Raw genomic sequence first — 19,260 nt, 5'->3', positions numbered from 1 at the left:
TGATTCTTGTATGCATCCACCGCTTTTACCCACGCGTGCTATTTTAATACCAAACGATATATATGTATAGGTTGACATTGCAATATAGGTTGACGTTGTTTGTTGAATATATATATTGAAGGCCTTTTAGTGCACAACTATGATTCACGACCACAGAGAAACTTAATTCTGACTCTTTGTTGCCACTTAGCGGTTGCGCAGTAGAAATTAACAATCACAAAAAAAAAGATTCCAAATACCTTCATTGAATATTCGACCGAACCCAAATATTTAATGTCTTCATTTGTTTGTCATATTGATAAGAAAAACACTTGTTTCTCTGTAAATCAACGGTTTATATTTCGCTTTAGTGGCCTACACTTTAATGTGGTCATTTGTGCGCCAAATCGCTAGTTTTCGTGAAAATCCCATAAATTCTAACGACAATGCAGGATTCCGAGTGACATTGCTTAAAACACAACGAATGTTGGACACGCTGTCAATTATTGGATTCGGTGCCGATATCCGAATATTCATATTTCTTTAAAAAAAACATCCAAGCAAAAAGGTGACTTATTAAATGCACAGAATCGGTTGGTGAACGAAACGCATTGGCAGTGGTTACATTTCGCACCATTACAATTATATTTGTAAACTATAGTAAACGACGCAGAAGGTTACCAAACATTAACATCAGGGCTTAAAATAAGGTTGAACGCAATTGATGCAGAGAATTTACACCTATTGTACTGGACTTTCTACTTTTTAAGGTACTCTTATTACGCTTCGTATGCTTCTAAAGAAACTGTCAGGTAACGATTCATAATAGACTTTACAGCCTACTAAACTCATAATTGTTTGCATCCATTCATAGTGAATACCAGCATCAGCTTCCACATTGGCGATGTTCTAAATGAAAATAATACTTTTCACCTAAGGTGTCAATTAAAAACGGTTCGAGTGGTGATACGAATGTATTGACTAAATACAGTGGATAATTTTTGACCGCAAATACAGGTTTGTATGTGGTACCGCCACAGACGTATAAAGAGAGCTGAGTCAGTCTTAATCCTTTGAAGGGTTAAGACTTTTAATATACAACAATCCTTTCGCTTGAAAACCAGTCGTTTCAGGGGTAAAGACTTTCACGAAAATCAAGCAAATAAAAATACCAATTCAAGTAATAGGTTTCATTATGTCAACGTAAGGATTTTGTACGCACATATGAAAACATGCACCTTTCCTCCGGAAAAAAGGCACATGTGCCAGACACACTGAATACAAAAATAGCTTGAAAGCTGAATTAAAGAATCCGAAATATGTAAAAGAACAAAAACAAAATAAATACTAAAATACCTAATCAAACAAATAAATTGCACCAGAAACAAAAGCGCCCTATCCACGCATTTCCAGCAACCCGGCACGATTGGGTTCACACTGGCGAACACGTAAGACACGGTCACGTGACTTTCTTTCGGTGGATCTTGAGGTGTTGGTGGAGATGATCGCGTCGCATGAAGCAGTGACCGCACTGTTCGCAGCTGAATCGTTTCTCGCCTGTATATGGACATACACGATGCAAAGTTCAGGTGAACTTAAAACGTTTCTCTACGTTGAAGACAGTGCACACTTGTTTCCACCTATCAGGTACGAGGTACCATCAGTTCATCAGTTCATCTGGTGACCGACTATGGTTTTGCTTGTCCGCAAGTCACTAATAACTATTGGCTCGTTTGCTTCTACGTTTTTTAACGTCTCTGTTAACTCACTTGGTATTTGTTGTAAAATATATTAGCAATGAAAAACGTTTGGAAACGTCATTGGGGTTTGTTAATAAAACCTTCTCATAAACAGTTTTAGCTGTAATAATGTCTCTATTTAGGTGAAGCCTTGTGACTTGTACACAGTATGTTTAATACTTACCTGTGTGGGTTCTCACATGACGTAGCAATTCGTCTGATCGATTGAAGCGTTTACTGCAGTTATTAGCAGTACACGCATACGGACGCTCTCCCGTGTGTGTCCGCAAGTGGGCGCGCAAGTTGCTCGTTTTTGTGTACCACTTTCTGCAACCGGAGTGATGGCAAATGTGGATCCGTGGACCCTTGCTGTCTCCCGTTCGTCGCCTTGAATGAGAAACACATTTTATGACCAGTGACCAAGCGAACAAAAAATTCTAACATGTTTTGGTTAGCGAATTGGATTATAAACTGCAACACCTGTAAGGTCAAGGACAAAAAATTAGTAAAGCTGTTTTGAAAATGCAGATGCCCTTTTTGGGATCCTCTGGTCTAGCTTAAGTGTAATATCGTTTCAGTTTTACCTTCCGGCCATTATACAATTCGGACAGCTGCAGGGTACTCTTTTGCTCTTGCCATCCAAAATGTCTGTACAATTAGACAGTTGTGAGTTAAATAAGTGTGTGTATACTGTTTACGAACACAAAACAAACTGACCAAGCATGTACTAAAGCTGCAGTAAAGGGTAAAATTTTACATTTAGCACAATGCAATGGAAATTTTTAACTACCGCACCCTTTTTACGTGCTCCAGACTTCAAAGATGTCATTGCTGAAGACACAGTTTCCTGCCAAAAACATAAGATGGTTGAATATGTAAGTCTGCCACCTCCATTTCTGTGCTTATTTTTGTTTTTTTAAGTACACAAAATGAAGAATTCATTGCAGCCTACTTAGTAATATAGGTTCCTGATAGCACCAAGGCATGCTGGCATGAACACATTCGAAAGTTTGCAAACCTGAAACGTTCTTGCATTTGTAGCTGTTGTTGGAACACTGCCTGTAATAACCACAGGCCCAGTCGACTTCATGGACTTGTATTCATTCATTGCCTTGAGAGCAAGTTTTAGGATTTGTTGAAGGCTTTCAGGCTAAAACAGCATAAGTTGAACTAGAATTTTAGACAGGGCCAAATATATTCAATATATACTTACTGATGTATTTGAAGGCACAGTGATCTTCATTTTTGAACTTGAGTCACTGTGAATTGTGAGTTTCTTTTCAGGACACTCGTGTGGATTCTGCTCCTTGTTTCCAGCAAGTTGAGTTGCACTGGATGTGCTTGAATTTGCTGTGATGTCAACTTTAACTACACCAGCCTCCCTGGTAGTGCATGTTTGTGGCAAAGATAGTGAAGAGTTCATGTTAGCGCTAATGGTGTGGCAAAAGGTTGGTAATTTTCCAACTGTGTTTGTCTGTTCAACCATATTGTGTGTGGCTTCCATTTGACTTAATATTGGAACAAGTTTACCTAAGAAAAAATATAGAGAATGCTGCTTAGACGTAAAAACTGAATTAATACTCTTCACTGACCATTGACAATTTGAAATTCTTGCAAAACTCCACTGTTGTTTTCACATGTAGTTGCTACCTAAACATAAAACAGTTGAATCAACAACTTACTGTCGACAGATCACAAGAACACAGAAAAAAAAATATTTTTATAAAATCATTTTATTTAACCACAAAGCTAAGTTGACAACAAATCAAATTTACCTTGTGTGCATTTAAGCTGTGAGAAGCTGAAACTAAAATAAAATTTTGGTTTAGTTTGTTTTAGGGGGTAATCTTTATTACCTATTGTACAGAAATACCTAAATCAGGCGCTGTTGACTTGCATTTAATTGGTTTGAAAGACAAACCTCCAATTCCAGCCAAACTGCTTGGTTTGTTTGGGATCTGAAATAAAAATAATGACAATTCTACAAACACACAGAAGTTTGCATCACAATTGCACTATAATACCATGTTGTTGCAGTGTTGCATAGGTATTGGTGCAGCAGATAGTATATCTGTGAATGTTGGGCCATCCGTTTTTACTTGGCTGCATGCTTTTGCAAGGAGAATAAGAGGTGAGGACGAGGTCTGTGCACACAAATATGTTGCAATGCTACTTTGCTTTAAAACAACATCACCAAGATAAAAATTAAACACCAGATTGGAAAGTTTGTAACTTGTGTTTAATGGTGACCAATGGCTGCACAGATTTTTGCAGTCAGACCAATATTTTCATATATTAATGTTTATTTTTTTTGTATGGATTGCAGGACATTCTTTTTAATCAGGGTTAAAGACATATTCTTTTCACTATATAGTGGGTTACCTGGCTCTCCACAGATACAGCACTTAAACTGTTTGTGGCCATTCTTAAGAATTGAACAGGCTTCACATCTTATCAAGCCTAAATTCACAGTTGATATCATTTACCAAGTATTAAATTCACCATAGGTTTTGACTGAACCAAAAAACACATGAAGTTAACAACCAGATTAATACAGCTAACACACGTAAAATTGATACTTCACTTCATTGTTGTTTCCACGCAATTATTTAATTACTGTACAAAAAATTATACAACACACAAAATAAACCAGAAAAACGGCGTTCCTGGAGAACAGGATTTATTGCATTAATGCACAAAAATCAATGAAGCATGAAGGGTACAATAATAAATAGAGCAATTTTTCAAGTAAAAGAAATAATCTTATTTTTACTTAACATATTTTTACTCCGAACAACTTTTTAATTTAATATTATCCAAATTCACAAGGTTAACAGAATATTTACTAATATACCATATGTTAAACAGCAATACCATATCTTGTGGCAGAAACACAGGTGTCCCGAAAATGTAGCATTCGCTTATTCACGTTGTGTGTGTTAGTATAATATTGTTTACCATAACGATGGCAAACGTTATAGCTAAAATTCTTGGAAAAAAAATAGTTCTCGTGTATCAATCACAAACAGCTCATGAAAGTGATCGTTTTAACCTTAAACGTTGTCCAGCATTAGTCCACTCACCCGCCTGAAGCTATGACTTTTCGCAGATAAACTGGCGCAGTAGGTTCACTAACATTTAAAATGTTTTAAATCCGTGCAAAACTACAAACTTTGTGTTCAAGGAGACATGAAATGAATAAAAACCTGCAAAACCCCAGATTTATTTGCCAGCAAAAGAAGTGAATTTCGAGTTTTCGTTTCCAGACAAGTATCAGTGAGGCCAATACTTATATAGGCTACTAGAAATGGGAGTTGAGTTGTACTGTATCGGGATTGGACAAACAATGAATCTAACTCTCGATTAGCAGTCAGTCGTCAGTTCATTCGGGAGGAGTTTTAGTTTATTAAAAAAATATATTCATAAAATATATTTTTCGTTCTGTTATAGCCTAGAGGTCGGAAACCTTTAAAATGCAAAGAAAAAAGCCAGTTACACTCTTTTTGCACTAGGCTAAAACGTGTTGGTAGCTCAACAACCCAAGTTGGTAGGGATTTTATTGACCCTTTAATGCACTCGAAACATAATAAGTTTGACTATACGTTGTCAGTGAACTTGCAAAACCAATTTTTGATCAGAAGTGTCATTACAATTTTAAATGTTCGTATTTATTTATTTTCATTATTGTTTGTTTACTAAGTGTGCTTTCCGTCTCGAGGGAGCAGTAAAAGGGGCTAAAAGACAACACTCGCAAGACAATTGTTTCTGCGTCACCTTCGTCATTCGAAAGAGCTGGTTGTCACGCAATGCTTCTCAATCATGACAGAGCTTACAAGTGGGCCACGGAGCTATGGAAAATTAAAATAGAACCTGTTCAATATTCGATATGGAACAATTCTCTGGACATCGTGTGCATGACGTTCCAAGAAGCGGTTTAAGTTGACCAGCGCGGCCTATAAACCCATCACTATCGGTTACATGTACAAATTTCGTACAGATAAACCGTGCGCAACAACCACAGTAAACCCTCATTGAGGAAACAATGTACGCGTCATGTACTCTTATGCCCCACAAAAGGAAAACCGTATTGTCAAGGAAGACTAGTTTTTTGGTATTGGGATTTACCCAATACAGAATCTTTGCTTTCGGTTAGTGGACTAGCTTTGCTTTCGATTAGTTTGGCAGCCAGTAACAAGTCGATTTGAAATCAAGGCTTTAAAGTGCGAAATTAGAGTGAAAAGCAGTTTCTCAATCTAATGTTGCCCTAATACAGATTTTCTAATGATGTATATTGCAATTCTCTTCGGAGTTGTAAACCTTTCAAAAGCGACTATTTAAAAGATGTTGCATCGTTTGTTGTTTTTACTATTTCAAAACCAGTGCTGTAACCGGCTGTACCTGTTTTAAGCTTCAGATAATTTATAACTTAGGCCCAGAGTAAGTGCAACAGTCATCATGAAGTGGGTCCATATTTGTGGTGCACATTCGGTTGGAAAAACAACCCTCTGCGATTACTTAATGAAAAATATAAAGATTGAAGGTGAATCTCCACAACTTATTTCCGAAGTTGCAAGATCAATTATAAAGGAAAGGAACATAACTAACGTGAGAGTTTTTGAGTTAGTTTCTGACAAACATTGCTTGAAAGTCTCATACATTCAGGTTTCGACAAGCAACGTTCCTCAATTTCACAAACTTAATCTTGACATATTGGAGGAACAAGCTAAACGAATGAAAGCAATGCAAAAGGTGGTGCACAAGGGAGGCGAGTCGATAAACAGTTCAGGTAAAAAGTCTAATAGATTTGAAAAATGTACGAATTAAAAAATTACATCATATATGCTTAAAATGTCTCTTTGTGCCAAAGCTTGCGTTGAACTGAAAATTTGTGTTTGAACCTTTAAATTACCACTACAGATGATTCAGTATTGTGCTTGACTGACCGAGGTCCATTGGATCCAATTAGTTACCTACAATTGTTTGTGGGAGAAGTTGAAGCTTGTCAGGCAATGCAACTACGACATGTCAGTCAAATGATAGATGGGTACGTTTAGTTAAGTCAGGATGTTTAAGATGCAACGTTTTTCGAAATTAAGTGAATAAATAGGTTCTATCCAAATAGGTTGTTGGAAACACATCTATAGGATTAGGTTACTCCTAACGTATTAGATTTACATGGGTTACTACAAGCCTACACGTTTTCATTGCTTCCTGATCATACAAACAATGATAATTGCATCAGCAGGTTAGCGGATCCCAACAGTACATTGATGATTGTAATAAAGCCTCAGGAACAGTTTGTGAAATGCGACAATGTCCGAATCGTCCCTAATTTCAAAGAATTGTTGGAATACACCAAAATAATGATAGAAATGTTGGAAAACCTCAATGTTAAATACGTCTTCGTTGAAGAAGCCAATCTTCGGGCAAGAGCAATACTGGTAGCTGACGGGATTCGCCAGGTTTGGCCCAATCTTGATGTCACACTAAACAGCTAATTTACAAATATAGTGCTATTCTTGCTACTAAGCATAGTAAATTAATGAGAATTGTTTCCCTGGCACATAAGTTTCGAGAGTTTTTTATTGTAACCAACGTTTCGTCCACAAACCGCCGACTTCCGTGAAGGACTGGCATCTCATTGTTGTATTGTTATTATCACCTGCATCTTATTGTTTTGCTATCTTTGCTGCTTGAGATGCGGTAATGTGTTTTTAGATAGATTTTTTGAAATGTCTTTGTTGAATGTGCTGTGCTTTTCTCCCAAAAGGAATGTTTTGTTTGAGATTTTATCACTTCAATTTAGCTGTTTTTATTTATGCGTGGTATTTCATGTAGTATCTGTGGTAACACTAAGTATTAACCTTTCGATCGCACAAATGATTTCTAGTGGTATTCTTTCCATCTTGTTTCGAAATGCCGATTCGTGCAGGAACATTAAACATAAATCTACATATCGAGTTCAATATCCCTGCCTTTATTAAACATCGCACTTGCGAAGTTGATGATCCACCAAACAAACAGATCAATAGAAACTCCACAAATACGGATATGTTGACGTATTGAAGAAAATCATTACACTTTTCCTCATTTTATCTGCATGCGTTCAAACAATCGGATTTGCAAATCAAACGCCTACTTCCAAGTTCCCACACAAAACACAAGTGTTACGTAAGTAATAAAGTCATTAGTGCAGCTTTAGTGACTTACGGCGTTCTTTGCCAGCTAAATAGCAAGGCAAGACTTCCAGTTGTAGTGATATACAGTCGATCAACCGTTTTGCTGACAAGATGGTTGTAAGTCGCCATAATTGCACTGATGGGAGCTATTAGGTTGAATTATTTAGGCTCTATTGCTCTCATACGTAATTTATGTGACGCGGGTCCTGGCTATTGGTTTTATAACATTTCCTTGGCAACAATGTTTTAATGTTAGGTTGTCTTTAACGGTTTGCACCTTTGGACAGCTATGGCTTAGTCATCGAAGGTGGGAATCATGATTGGCAATTTAGCTGGCAAAGATCGTGGTGGGTTATTAAAGCTGCACAGATGAGCTTTTCTGAAAAAAAGTGAATCATTATGAATCTTAATTTTGAAGTGTCTAAAAATGAAAAAATATCGAAAAATGTGTTTGTTGTATCATTTTGACATAACAAATTAATTTACGTTAAAACACTTCGGTTTTCAATGCGGAGAATATTAAAATGTAGTTATATATACGCTCAATCTTTATATCTATTGCCATTTTGACATGAAGAATTCCATTCTTATTGGAGTTGACATATTGTGTTGGATTAACCTGGTGAAAACATATTTGTCACTTTTTGCGTAACACAAAACTACAAGTACTTTTTACGTAAAATGTTGCACTAGCAGACTCTACTCCTAATCACGGACATCAAACCAGTGTTTTCGGAATAAATGTGCTTTACGAGGTCTTGGAAGCATTTAGGTAGGCTTAATGTGCGTGACCACAACCCAATACATTACCATCGTGGCGTTTAATTTATCATTGATGTAAATGCATAAACCACACAATCAATTGACGTTATCGCCACAACGCAACGGGAATAACTTCATCAAAAACACGCACTCACATTGTCAAGTGTACGCTTCGTTTGTATGTTAAACAGTTTTCCACCTGTTCATATTTACATTAACGCACCGCATTTTCCGTTCCTGGGCGTACAGGCCACAATAAGTCAATGCTCTTACTAGAACACGCACCCCATAAAGCGAAGCAACATTGATCAACTTTTTATGACCTTGAGCGAATGTTCCTGCGACCTTCAGGCGGGTTATTGTAGGTCAGTTGAAAGAAATTCACATGTAGTCAGTGCCAGTTGTAGATGCTTATCTTTTCGCAACGTAATCCGACGACTTTTTTCTCAAAGGCGAAAAGACACTTTTTCAAAAAGTACGCGTGGTGGCAAAAAGACCTATAGTAACCTTAAACCAGCTGGTCCGACTGGTTTTATTGTTTCCAAAGAAATGGAATGCCTCGCATTATGTCCATCAAAGGCCACCCTTTAATATGTTATGTTGTGCATACATATTAAAGGGTGGCCTTTGATGGACAATGTCTTCACCAAATTTGTACAATTAAAGAAACTCAATATTCACACGATTTTTTTGTCATTGCTTACATCACGGCACCAATTTACACACATATAAAACAGAAATAAAATCCTTTTCCATTCCACACATTGTCGCAAGTTACCTATGACAAATAGTAGGGACTGGTCAAAGGTCGTTGGTTAACCATCCAAACCCTCTTTTAATTGCGCACAACACACCACCCTATCATCGACTTTGCCCCGCCGCCCGATAACTCCAGGTTATTGACATCGTTGCGTCTGAGAATCGCAAGCAGTGGCGCGTGAATGGGGGTTACTGCAGGTCAGTTTCCACGCGTTGTAACACGCGGCGCTGACGTCACCATCAAAGCAAAACACGACAATCTTGCTCATAGTTGGTGAATATTTATAATCCAGTCTGTCATGTTGTGATCGTTGTGAATAATTAAACATAATAATATTAAAAACTTCATTAAAAAGCAACTTTTATCACTTCAAAGTTTCAGTTTGTAGTTTACAACCTAACTATGTCACGAAGGGGTAAAAATACACAACAAACACGACAAAATTAAAGTAGAAAAGCATATCGTGCACTAGCTGTACGTGACTTGTGCACCACGCCACTAAGCGCTGGAGTACCCGCGCAGCCAGAGTCAAAAGGCAGTCACAACAGAGGTAACTGCAGGTCACTTCGGATCGAAGTGGCCCGATCGTAAGGGTCGAAGTACATCTTTCCCGAACGAAGCGAGTCGCCGCTGTTAGAGAATCGCCGGTGAATGCGAATGCGTAATTACGACTGTGTGGTTACAAATTGTGAGCACTGCAGATATGACTATGTGCTGTTATCTGCGTACAAGCCACGTAACCATGCGGGAATTCGCGTAAATTACGTTTTGGACTTGGCAACCAAAGAAAGTTCTGTCGCATGAGCTTAAGTGTTTGACTGTGTTTGTTGCTAATATTAGGCCAAAGGTGCGATCTGCTGACTAACTTGTGTAGCTAGGTTAAAACCACGTCGGGGCAGAATGTATGAACCCACGTTCGGTTCAACACAATAAGCCTGGTAAATTATCAACTTCGTGTGGCGAGTGACGTAGTGTGTATGAGTGCTCTCTGTTAGTTTGTTCAAAGGGAGTTTCGCCTGTTCTTAACCAATGGTAAGACAGTTACCGGTGATACCGTTTTCGGGGGTTAAACACGGCTGTTCCGTAATATGTGCCATTCCAAAGGTTATGTGTTCCGCGACATTGTACAAAGTACAGCGACTACGTGGTCTGGAGTTACTAAATTTGGCCCCTGTTTGCTTGTTGGTAGTTTGTCAGCAGCAGCCTACTGGTTGGTTTAAACTGCCTTTCTGTATAGACAATGCCTTGTTGTGATGTTACAGAAAGGACGGAGTGTTGTATTACAGAACAGATAGGAGAGCAAGCGGTGGCGGCTGTGAAGGAAGTTTGTTAGGGTCATGTTTTTGTTTTGTTGCTGTGTCGTGCTGTAGTCGTGCTACTATCCGGAACTGGCTAAATGGCAGCCTACAGTGGTATTCCAAGGTGGGCACAAACTTCTAAGCAAAAGGTTCAACGCACTGAGCAATGGATGAGTTTTTCCAAAGAGCTTTTTGACATTGTTTCAAAACCAATGCGAGAAAATGGCGTTCGTACGTTTAGCGCGCTGTCGCAGGAGGAACAAAAACAGTTAATTTTTGACGCTGTGGAAACAATGAAATCGCGAGAGGTATATACTGACCTTCTTGAAGTGGTTAGTAGTACTTTGGATAAGGAGGTTAGTGCCGCAGCCGACTTGGCGGTCGAAAAGAAACAACACAGCGTAACAAAGCTGGATTTCATCACCAAGGAATGCGAAGGCGCTATTGAAGCCATTTTGAACAAGTGCCCCGAAACCAAAGTGCATTTGCGCCAGTGCTTGGGAGTTTTTCTCACATCAAAGCTGCGCTACGTTATGTGGAAGACGCAGTTGCGCAACGACAAAGCCAAACAAGATTACTTGAATGCTGTTGCATCAGGTGACAAACGGAAACTTACTTCCAGTTTGGATTTCGAAATATCACAAAAAAGCCAATCGCTTTTGAAATCGGACAGCACCCTTGCACCGTTGTTATCCATTAAAGCAGCACCTTCTCTAATGCGCCACCTTTTGTCATACCATCACTGCGGCAGCGACGACGCAACAGGCCCAACGGACACGGAATACCTTTTAGCAGTACCGTTTGTGTACTGTACGCTTTCAGCAGTTTTCAATAAGGATGCCAATGCTGACCCCAAAAAGCAGGTCCTAAACACAGAGGCGTTAGCTGTGTTGGCGAGCCAGTACGATGTGTTCCTGTCGAAAAGGGCGGAGTACATGATTTTGCCACAAGGTGGGCGTAGTTTAAGTCGCGTGTCCGCAGAAATTAAACTCATTCTGACCAAGGTTGACGCGGTGCTGGTCAATAAACTAGAGTTAATTTTCGCGCGCCATGTCAAGTCTGGGACAAATACAAAAGCGAGACATTTCACTGAAATCGCGTTCCCGTGGCTTCGTACGCTGCTGGTTGGATACCTGCCGCTCGATACCGTGATGTTCGTATGGGATCAGATCATAGTCGGTTACGACGTCGAGAATTTCGACCCCGTTCCAAGTTTCTGTGCTGTGTTGATACTATTGGCACGCGAAAGCCTTGTTGAGTGTACAAATTGGAAAGAAGTAGATGCAAAGTTGATATCTGCTATGAAAACCGTTTCCAGGGATGATATACGTGGTGCTATGGTACAGTACAATCTAAACGCCAGATTAAGTTCACTCCTGGAAAAAGCCCACAGCGAGAAACGCTTGTATCCGACCACACATACCGCAACTTTAAACAGTCTGCCGCCTTGGAGGGACTGGCACAGCGCTAAGCTAAGAAAGTATCTGGGTTCGACGCAGCAACAAAAATCTCAGCAGGCTGAGCTTTTTCCCGTGGTTGAAGGAGATGAAGACGCCGCTTCCCTTGCATCTGAACAAGGCGAAACTGTCAATGATTTGCGCAACGAGAGGGAAGGACTGGTGGAGGAACTACATTTAATGCGTGGAGAACTTGCCGAAGCGAGGCGTCTGCTAAGTGAAAAGAGACTCGCTAAGGCGGAACTGCAAGACGACGCTGATGAACAGATCGAACGTTTACGTCGTCAGATTGAGCTGATAAGGCGGCGAGGCCCGCCGATGGCGACTTTCTCAGCAAAAGAGCTCGACCTTACAGATCCACAGTACACAGACAGTGAGGCTTCGAGTGTGGTAAGCGTACCCTTGCCCACACCGCCCCCAGCTCCGAAGCCCATAAAAAGTGCAACGCCTGATCAGCAATCACTGCCACCCAGTAGATCACCCTCACAAGTTGTGAGCCCAAATGAAGACAAAATGGTAACTGACGAAGATGCGCCAACGGAGGAAGATGACGCACTGGAAGTTTTGCGTGTCATTGTGGGAAAAATAATGATTGGCGCCAAATCCTTAGCACATGGCACCGGAGAGGAACGAGAACAGTTCAATCAAAAGAGTGCGGCCGATATGAGGCAGATACGCCGAGCATTCGACCAAGCAAAAACCGACGTCTTTGGCAAGGCGATTACCGATGAGGAATTAATGCAGTTGCCTGATAAGGACCGCCACACCTTAGTATTGAACGAGGCCACCAAAAAACGATTGCAGCGTCTAAAATTTGTTTAGCTGTTGTCGTACTATTTACAAGTACATTTACTACCGTTTTATCATTTTTTAGACAACTATAATATTGAGCATGTTGTAGGCCCGGTGCAAAGTTGAACCGCTGCACTCCAGCAGACAAACAAAGCCGTTTCTATTTTTGCCCGAAACTATTAACCAGAGCCGTTTGCCTCCGAGAACCAAATTGTAGCTGGCGCATTGTGTTACCATTTGTTTCCAAGTAAACCATCATGATGTCATGTCGCTTCGGCTAAATTTTCCCACATGGCTTGGATTAGCGGCTAGCTCGCCGTTTGCCGCATTGAGTCCAAACGATCCGACCGTATGTGTAGTGTGTGATGAACTCTTATGCAACTTCCGTATGAGGTTCAAACTCCGTTTGCATTAATTGCACCGGCAAACTCCAGTACAAGCCGGCGACCTTAGTAGAGTTTAAAGGACCCTGGAGAAGAGTGTACTGCTATCTATAGGCTTAGGTGCTTTCTGTAGAACATTGCGACTTGCCTCTGCTCGTTGTACTTTCAGTCATTTTGTTGCCAAAGCTATATGTACATCAAGCCATATAATGTACCAGTGCTATTCTAGGTATGGCCGAGTTAGTGTGTTCTGATTTTGTACGAAATGCTGTTTCTCTTTAAGAGTGTTTTTTTTGTGTGTAGCATGTGTTTTTTTTAAAGCCAAAGTCCTAATTATTGTTTGTTGTTTTTTATGCTCCTTGCCTACACTTTATAAGCAGTTTAATACAGTTTGTACGTTGACCTTTTTTATAGCTACTTTTAACATTATGTATATATATTTTTTTTTAGGTGACAAGTATATGTTGTTTCCAATAAGCCGCCAAAAATATTCAGTCGAAAAACAACACTTGGCACTGAGCCATGCTTTCATCCAACGTTTATCCCGTTGGGCCTAACACGGTGCCGTTTTACCGTCCGTATGCGAACTGTGAGGTGCAGAACTCCCCTCCGCCGATAGTGGGTGGGAGCAGTCACAGCGATGACGCCACGATTGCCATGGATACGACATCAGAGTGCGAAGTGGTGAACGAGTCGTTGTCTTGTCACCATTGCGAGTTTCGTTGTCATTCTGCAAACGAGATGACGCAACACCGCTGGGCTGTCCACCCATTGCTCATGAAGAAGAAGAAACACTTGATGGCGCCAAGCCGCAAGCGCCAGATGTCGGAAAATCTCGGTGTGAAGATACGAGACGTTGAGAGCGAAGAAGAACCGCGACTAAAGAGGGCCGCGAGCACAGGGAGCAAAGATTCGAATGATTCGTCTTCGGATGAGCGAATGTCCCCTCACGAGGTATAACATTTTTTTATTAATTTTTTGAGCCTCATCCGCGTGGTTTTATTTCAATTTGTTTGCGTGTGGTTGCGTCTGAAATGGGTGTAAAGTGTACAAAATATTTTTCTATTTGCATGTGGCAAAAATTAACCAAGCTTTCGTCTGATTTATGGAGGTGCCTAAAAGTGGATTTAATATGATACTGAACCAATAAGACTTTCCTATTGTATTACCCCATTGCGCAAACTAACGCCAGTGGGTCGAAAGTCATCATATGCGACCATTCCCTATGCCTTAACATAATATTTCAAGTCCCTTATTTGTTTTGCAGTTCAGCGTGCTCCCGAAAACCAAGTCAAGTAGCGTTGGTAAGTTTGTCCACCTAATGCCACGTAAGCAGTGTATTTGGTTGCTGTTTCATCGTGTAAATAAAACGATACAGAACTTTATTCAGAAAATTTTGACGTCTACATATGTTAACAGCAACCATATGAACCGTTTTAGTTTTGTTATTTGTGGTTTAATCCGACCTTCGCTCGAATCCGGTTTGTAGTACACACACGTGGTAATATTTAAGCAACAGTTTGCATTTACAACTGCTTAAAATCTCAACACTTATCCAAAGTTTTGTGTCAATAGATTAACTGAAATTCAATTAACTTCTTATCGCAAAAGGCCATCGCATCCCGAAGTTTAACCATGCGATTCTTACAGGCGACATACCCTCCATGCAACAAGATTGTAACACCCACGAGGAACAGCACAGAAAAGAATCGGCGACAGTGAATGAATTGGCTGTTGCACCTTTCGTTGCCTTGTATGGCCAGCAGATCGTCAACAGCATCGCCACGAGGTACATGTCATGACAACTTTGCTCCGATAGCAAAAATGGCTTGAGTAATTTAAGTGTATACTAGATTTGTGAATCAGAGAATGGAAAAAAAATATGAAAACGGAACTGTTACATTGTATCTTGAATCATACACGATTTATTCCGCTGTTATAATTATCGTTAGTAATTTCAATCGCTATTACACAAAAAAAAGATTTTCGTAAGCTGTTTTGAAAAACATATTGGCATTATTTTGCTGTACCTTGTACCAAAAGCCTGATATGGTGTTTACCCATTTACATTGAAAGGCTAATACGGTTTTCGGGATAATCCATAACCTTGGTAGTCAGAAACCTTTGAAATGTTTACAATGGCGTACATGGACCTGCGACTCGGCTGTATTTTCAGATAAGGACTTTGCATAGCAAACAAAAGCCTTCTTTATCGATTAAAGACTGGCGCAGACCTTTGTCACGGCGCGAATGTAATAACGAACACACATGGTTTCTTTGTTTTCCCAGCATGCTGAGACCTGCCAGCGTCGTTACGCCATGCGCGGAAAAACCGCTCTTGGTGTCGGAAACTCGACCAGTGGGCAAATCTACAGTCGTCCCAAACGCGACCCCATGGCCTGTGAGACGTTTTGCAAACCCATCTGTGCACAGCAGCTACGTTTCGGGCGATAATCACTCGCAGGCATTTGTGTCTGCGTCTTTGGCCGCTAATGCTGTCAATAGAGAATTTAACATTGCCTCCCATCTGCCGTGCATCGTACCCTACCACGTCCCTACATTATTGCCTTACTCACATCTGACCAATCATAGTTCGATACAAGGTCACATGCAGCAGCGCTCAGCGCCAGAGATCGTGGCGAAGAAGACGGACAGAATGTCAGGACAAATCCCTTGCACTGTTGGGACCCCTCAGTACACCAACTCCTTGTCGGCGCTCTCGAGCGTGGCGAGCAGCATTCTAGCCAATGAGATGAAGCCTTCACCTCACGTGATTACAACGTTGATGCCCAAAACGTCTGGGACGGACAGCCCTCGATCACCGACGCCTCGACAAGCAAGCGAAGCACCTCAATATCACGGAATGCAACAACAACTCCCTCCATCAAGAACACCGGTACAGTTGGCATCGGCAATCCAACGAAAACCAGATTCGAGAGAAGAATTGCGCATGCGCTCTGGACGAGCTGCGGTACCAAAGCAATGGCGCACAATGGAAGCGGAGACACTGCGCCACGCTGCGGCGGCAAAGCGAGCGGAGGACGAACGCATGAGGTCACTAGAGGACGCTTTGCGAAAAAGTGACTGCTGTGATATCAGCATGTACAGCAGTTGGATGCCAATACGTTGCCCAGACGGAACATGGAAAACGGTACTTGCGAAGCGCATTGCCGGCGCTTGGCTGGTCCAGGGGCCGGACAAGGTCACCACTTCCGTCGTTTTTCCAAACAGTGAAGCAAAAGTAACTCCGGAAGCACGTATGCCTAGCGTACCAGGGGACGTTTGCAAGCGTTTACTCACCAATGGATCAAAACATTGTACCGCTTTGCCGTCCGAAAGTTCGCTTGCCCCAGGCGGGGGCGCTATCATGAGCCTTTTGCTTAAATCGTAGTCAGGGCTTACATTTTATTTCGATGTCTTTTGTAAATATTTGCTCGTTCTCTTCCCTTTTCCCTGACACTTAGGCGCTATGCGTATGATGCACCCTTTGCAGGGGGTACAGAGCATCCGAACGCCTCTGCTTTGTTTAAATCAGTGTTGCGGCACATGTTTTTTAAAGTGCGCAAGTTTTTCTATACCTTCTGAACTAGTTTTGAAAAACAGTGAAATTGCAGATTTTTTCCCGCGCAATTATCGCGATAACCCACTCTTGGTTTTGATTGCAAAATAGCAAAAACACTCGTCACAAAAAAGGCTTTGGTAAGCACCCCAATACCTATTCATTGCAAGGGCGTTGAAACAATGACAGCCTATTATTACTTGCTTTCAAACACATATTTAATCATTGACGCTATATATTACCCTACGCCTCTGTGCATTTTCATTTTTACTGTGCTGTGACGTCATCGCAAATGACGTTCTCAATCGTGCCTGTAATTTATTCTTGTTATAATGTGAAAAAGTTCATGCTGTGTTTGTTTTGTGCAACTAAAACGGTGGTGGTGCAAGGTCGACGCGTAATTCTCCCTGTTCGTCGAGTATTGTGACGTACATGCGAATAAACTAAGTCATATAAGACCTATGAATGCAAGGTTAAAAAAGAGAGTGCAGTGCCCTAGATGGAATTTCAATTAGGAAAGTTCGTATTTGGGTAAAGAAAGTTCGTATTTGGGCGGTTTAAGAACACGTGATAAAGTAGTCTGTGATGCGTGAACGTCAACTTTAGGGTTGAGTGAGAGCATGCTATGCATTGGATGTTGCTGAGGCTAATTTGACCGTTTTTTGAGTCGCTGTGTAGTGGTTTTTAAGGTTTTATGAAACGTAAATTTCCCTTCCACATATTCTGGTCAAATTTAGTTGCTGGACTAATGCTTTGGTTATTCTTCAAATGGAATTGAGGATTGTTGCCCACAAAACGAGCCCAGAATACGTTAACTTGTCATTTTGGAGTATGAAAGAAACATATTTCGGATGGCAGGACATAATGCAAGGTAAAGCAGCAAATTTATAGAAATAAATCTGACGGAATGTGGAGTTAGGTGAAATATTGCGCAACAGTTTGCGTAGTCCTAAAATTCAAAGGATTCCGTGAGCATACAACGAAGGAAGCAGGACAATTTCACTTTTCTGCCTCCACACCATGCGGTTTCGCTCTGGTGATAATATCTATTTCCATCAGTAAACGACGTTTAAAGTAGTTTTCGTCAGCCCCAAACCACGCTTAGCCGACTAAATTAAACGCCCCATACAAAATTTTATTGAAATTAACAATATTATTTTTATGATTATTAGTGTAAACCCAATGATCTCGTTACGATAACTGTGATCGCCAAGCAAGGACCTGCGCATTGGGACGATCCTGCCAATCATGCGATTGCATGAAATATTGCTGTTGCGTTTTATGCGAGGGTTACAATAGGTTTCAGTTTATGCTTCGACGCGGACACGTGTGCAACGCAGTCTCACTTTTTTCCATTGTTTTACTTTTGCTGCAACCAAAGCAGCGACACCATAGGAGACGAATATTTGGGTGTACAGAATTAAGCATCGCTTGGGATTTTTTCTTTATATGGCAACGGAGCAGTAAGATATTCACGGCTATAAAATTTATAAATTCTTGGCTAAAGTTGTTTCGACAGCGATGAGGATTCAAAATAACAATTTATTTCACTATGTTTAAACTTCGTGTAAAAAACACACTTTTTTAATAATGTTTTACTAACAAAATAATCTGCATGATGCTTTTCGAAAAAGGGTTTTCAAATCAATTTTCACATGAGTTGTAAACCCATGACCAAAGGTAAGAAGAGCCTTCTGATTCCATGAAGAACACCTCATTTTTGAAAACAGAAAGTGAGACATGGAGGTGTTACAGTGGAAGGATTCCCCCAGCAGTGTAGGTGACGGGTTCGCATTGTTCAAGGGAATTTCATTCTTAGAATACGACTTAGTAGAAATTACCCAACTTATCATCCCAAAATGTGCTCATCATGAGATAAATATAGCACCCAGTGTGTCCCGGAAGCTTGAAGCATTAATCAATTAGCTGTCTTTGCGTCCAGTTGATGATCGGACTGGATTTTCATTCATTTTAAAGGGGCATTTTTGTCAATAAACCTATCATTTTCTGCAAGTCGAGATGTTAATGAAATGCACAAATATTAACTTCTATTATTGTTCTGCGGTCACTAAGAAAAGTTATAAAGTCATAAATTGAGAGGATTTTTGTGGGTCTCGGGTCGCGATCATACATTCAAGCTTTCAGGTTGTTTGTTGCATTTAAATAAAATACACAAAAATCCATCAGCAACTGGACGCATAGGCGGCCAATTGAGACCGACGTCCCATTAACTTGTATCTCTTATACAATGGTTAACGCAAATCCTTGCTATTTTTTGAAGAATATGAATGTGATTTTAAAGTTTATTCATACACAATTTTGGCAACTCGTGGTTGTATTTTTACAACTTTT

The 19,260-nt window shown here is 40.5% G+C and overlaps 4 protein-coding genes across 6 annotated transcripts in view; 3 read left to right on the top strand and 1 right to left on the bottom strand.

Annotated features, from left to right (window-relative positions):
• Positions 1-946: 946 nt before the first annotated feature.
• Positions 947-4,242, bottom strand: LOC145913944 (uncharacterized). The gene is made up of 11 exons (XM_083001716.1): positions 4,101-4,242; positions 3,743-3,862; positions 3,592-3,676; positions 3,494-3,525; positions 3,311-3,368; positions 2,932-3,248; positions 2,737-2,868; positions 2,514-2,565; positions 2,303-2,366; positions 1,903-2,105; positions 947-1,536 (listed from the first exon to the last, which is right to left on the bottom strand). The coding sequence occupies exons 1-11, from the start codon at positions 4,140-4,142 to the stop codon at positions 1,439-1,441; spliced, it is 1,203 nt and encodes a 400-aa protein (XP_082857842.1). The 5' UTR covers positions 4,143-4,242; the 3' UTR covers positions 947-1,438.
• A 1,888-nt stretch (positions 4,243-6,130) lies between these two features.
• On the top strand, positions 6,131-7,625 carry LOC145914109 (uncharacterized). Of its 2 annotated transcripts, none has more exons than XM_083001887.1 (4): positions 6,131-6,323; positions 6,381-6,504; positions 6,636-6,762; positions 6,964-7,625. In XM_083001887.1, exons 1-4 carry the CDS (start codon positions 6,174-6,176, stop codon positions 7,214-7,216), a joined length of 654 nt encoding a protein of 217 aa, XP_082858013.1. In that variant the 5' UTR covers positions 6,131-6,173; the 3' UTR covers positions 7,217-7,625. The 2 variants fall into 2 exon arrangements, with proteins under 2 accessions (XP_082858013.1, XP_082858012.1); XM_083001886.1 differs by having other exon boundaries at positions 6,961-7,625.
• Positions 7,626-10,023: 2,398 nt separating this feature from the next.
• The window catches only part of LOC145914198 (uncharacterized), a 42,451-nt gene continuing 33,214 nt past the window's right edge, over positions 10,024-19,260 (top strand). The window contains exon 1 of one of the 2 annotated variants that reach the window (XR_014403365.1): positions 10,024-13,657. Coding sequence is in view for 1 of the 2 variants with exons in the window: in XM_083001988.1 (XP_082858114.1) it covers positions 10,816-12,996 (2,181 nt within the window). In the remaining variant the exon portion in view is untranslated. Of the gene's footprint in view, positions 13,800-19,260 lie in introns of those variants that run through there. The other variant, XM_083001988.1, reaches the window with a different exon arrangement.
• On the top strand, positions 13,785-17,366 carry LOC145914201 (uncharacterized). Its single transcript, XM_083001991.1, has 4 exons — positions 13,785-14,303; positions 14,617-14,653; positions 15,000-15,138; positions 15,639-17,366. Exons 1-4 carry the CDS (start codon positions 13,872-13,874, stop codon positions 16,738-16,740), a joined length of 1,710 nt encoding a protein of 569 aa, XP_082858117.1. The 5' UTR covers positions 13,785-13,871; the 3' UTR covers positions 16,741-17,366.

Source organism: Ascidia mentula, chromosome 9 (assembly GCF_947561715.1).
Source record: "Ascidia mentula chromosome 9, kaAscMent1.1, whole genome shotgun sequence".
Taxonomy (NCBI): Eukaryota; Metazoa; Chordata; class Ascidiacea; order Phlebobranchia; family Ascidiidae; genus Ascidia; species Ascidia mentula.
The sequence above is the reverse complement of the archived record's forward strand: the minus strand, read 5'-3'. Positions and strand labels throughout refer to the sequence as shown.

Coding starts and splice junctions, on each gene's coding strand:
- LOC145913944 (XM_083001716.1), bottom strand. CDS start 4,142: ATGGCCACAAACAGTTTAAGTGCTGTATCTGTGGAGAGCCAG. Junction 3,677..3,742: donor TGCAACACTGCAACAACATG/GTATTATAGTGC, acceptor TTTTTATTTCAG/ATCCCAAACAAACCAAGCAG. Junction 2,367..2,513: donor GTCTGGAGCACGTAAAAAGG/GTGCGGTAGTTA, acceptor CTAATTGTACAG/ACATTTTGGATGGCAAGAGC.
- LOC145914109 (XM_083001886.1), top strand. CDS start 6,174: ATGAAGTGGGTCCATATTTGTGGTGCACATTCGGTTGGAAAAACAACC. Junction 6,505..6,635: donor CGAGTCGATAAACAGTTCAG/GTAAAAAGTCTA, acceptor TTACCACTACAG/ATGATTCAGTATTGTGCTTG. Junction 6,763..6,960: donor GTCAGTCAAATGATAGATGG/GTACGTTTAGTT, acceptor TAATTGCATCAG/CAGGTTAGCGGATCCCAACA.
- LOC145914201 (XM_083001991.1), top strand. CDS start 13,872: ATGCTTTCATCCAACGTTTATCCCGTTGGGCCTAACACGGTGCCGTTT. Junction 14,304..14,616: donor AGCGAATGTCCCCTCACGAG/GTATAACATTTT, acceptor TTTGTTTTGCAG/TTCAGCGTGCTCCCGAAAAC. Junction 15,139..15,638: donor GTCAACAGCATCGCCACGAG/GTACATGTCATG, acceptor TTGTTTTCCCAG/CATGCTGAGACCTGCCAGCG.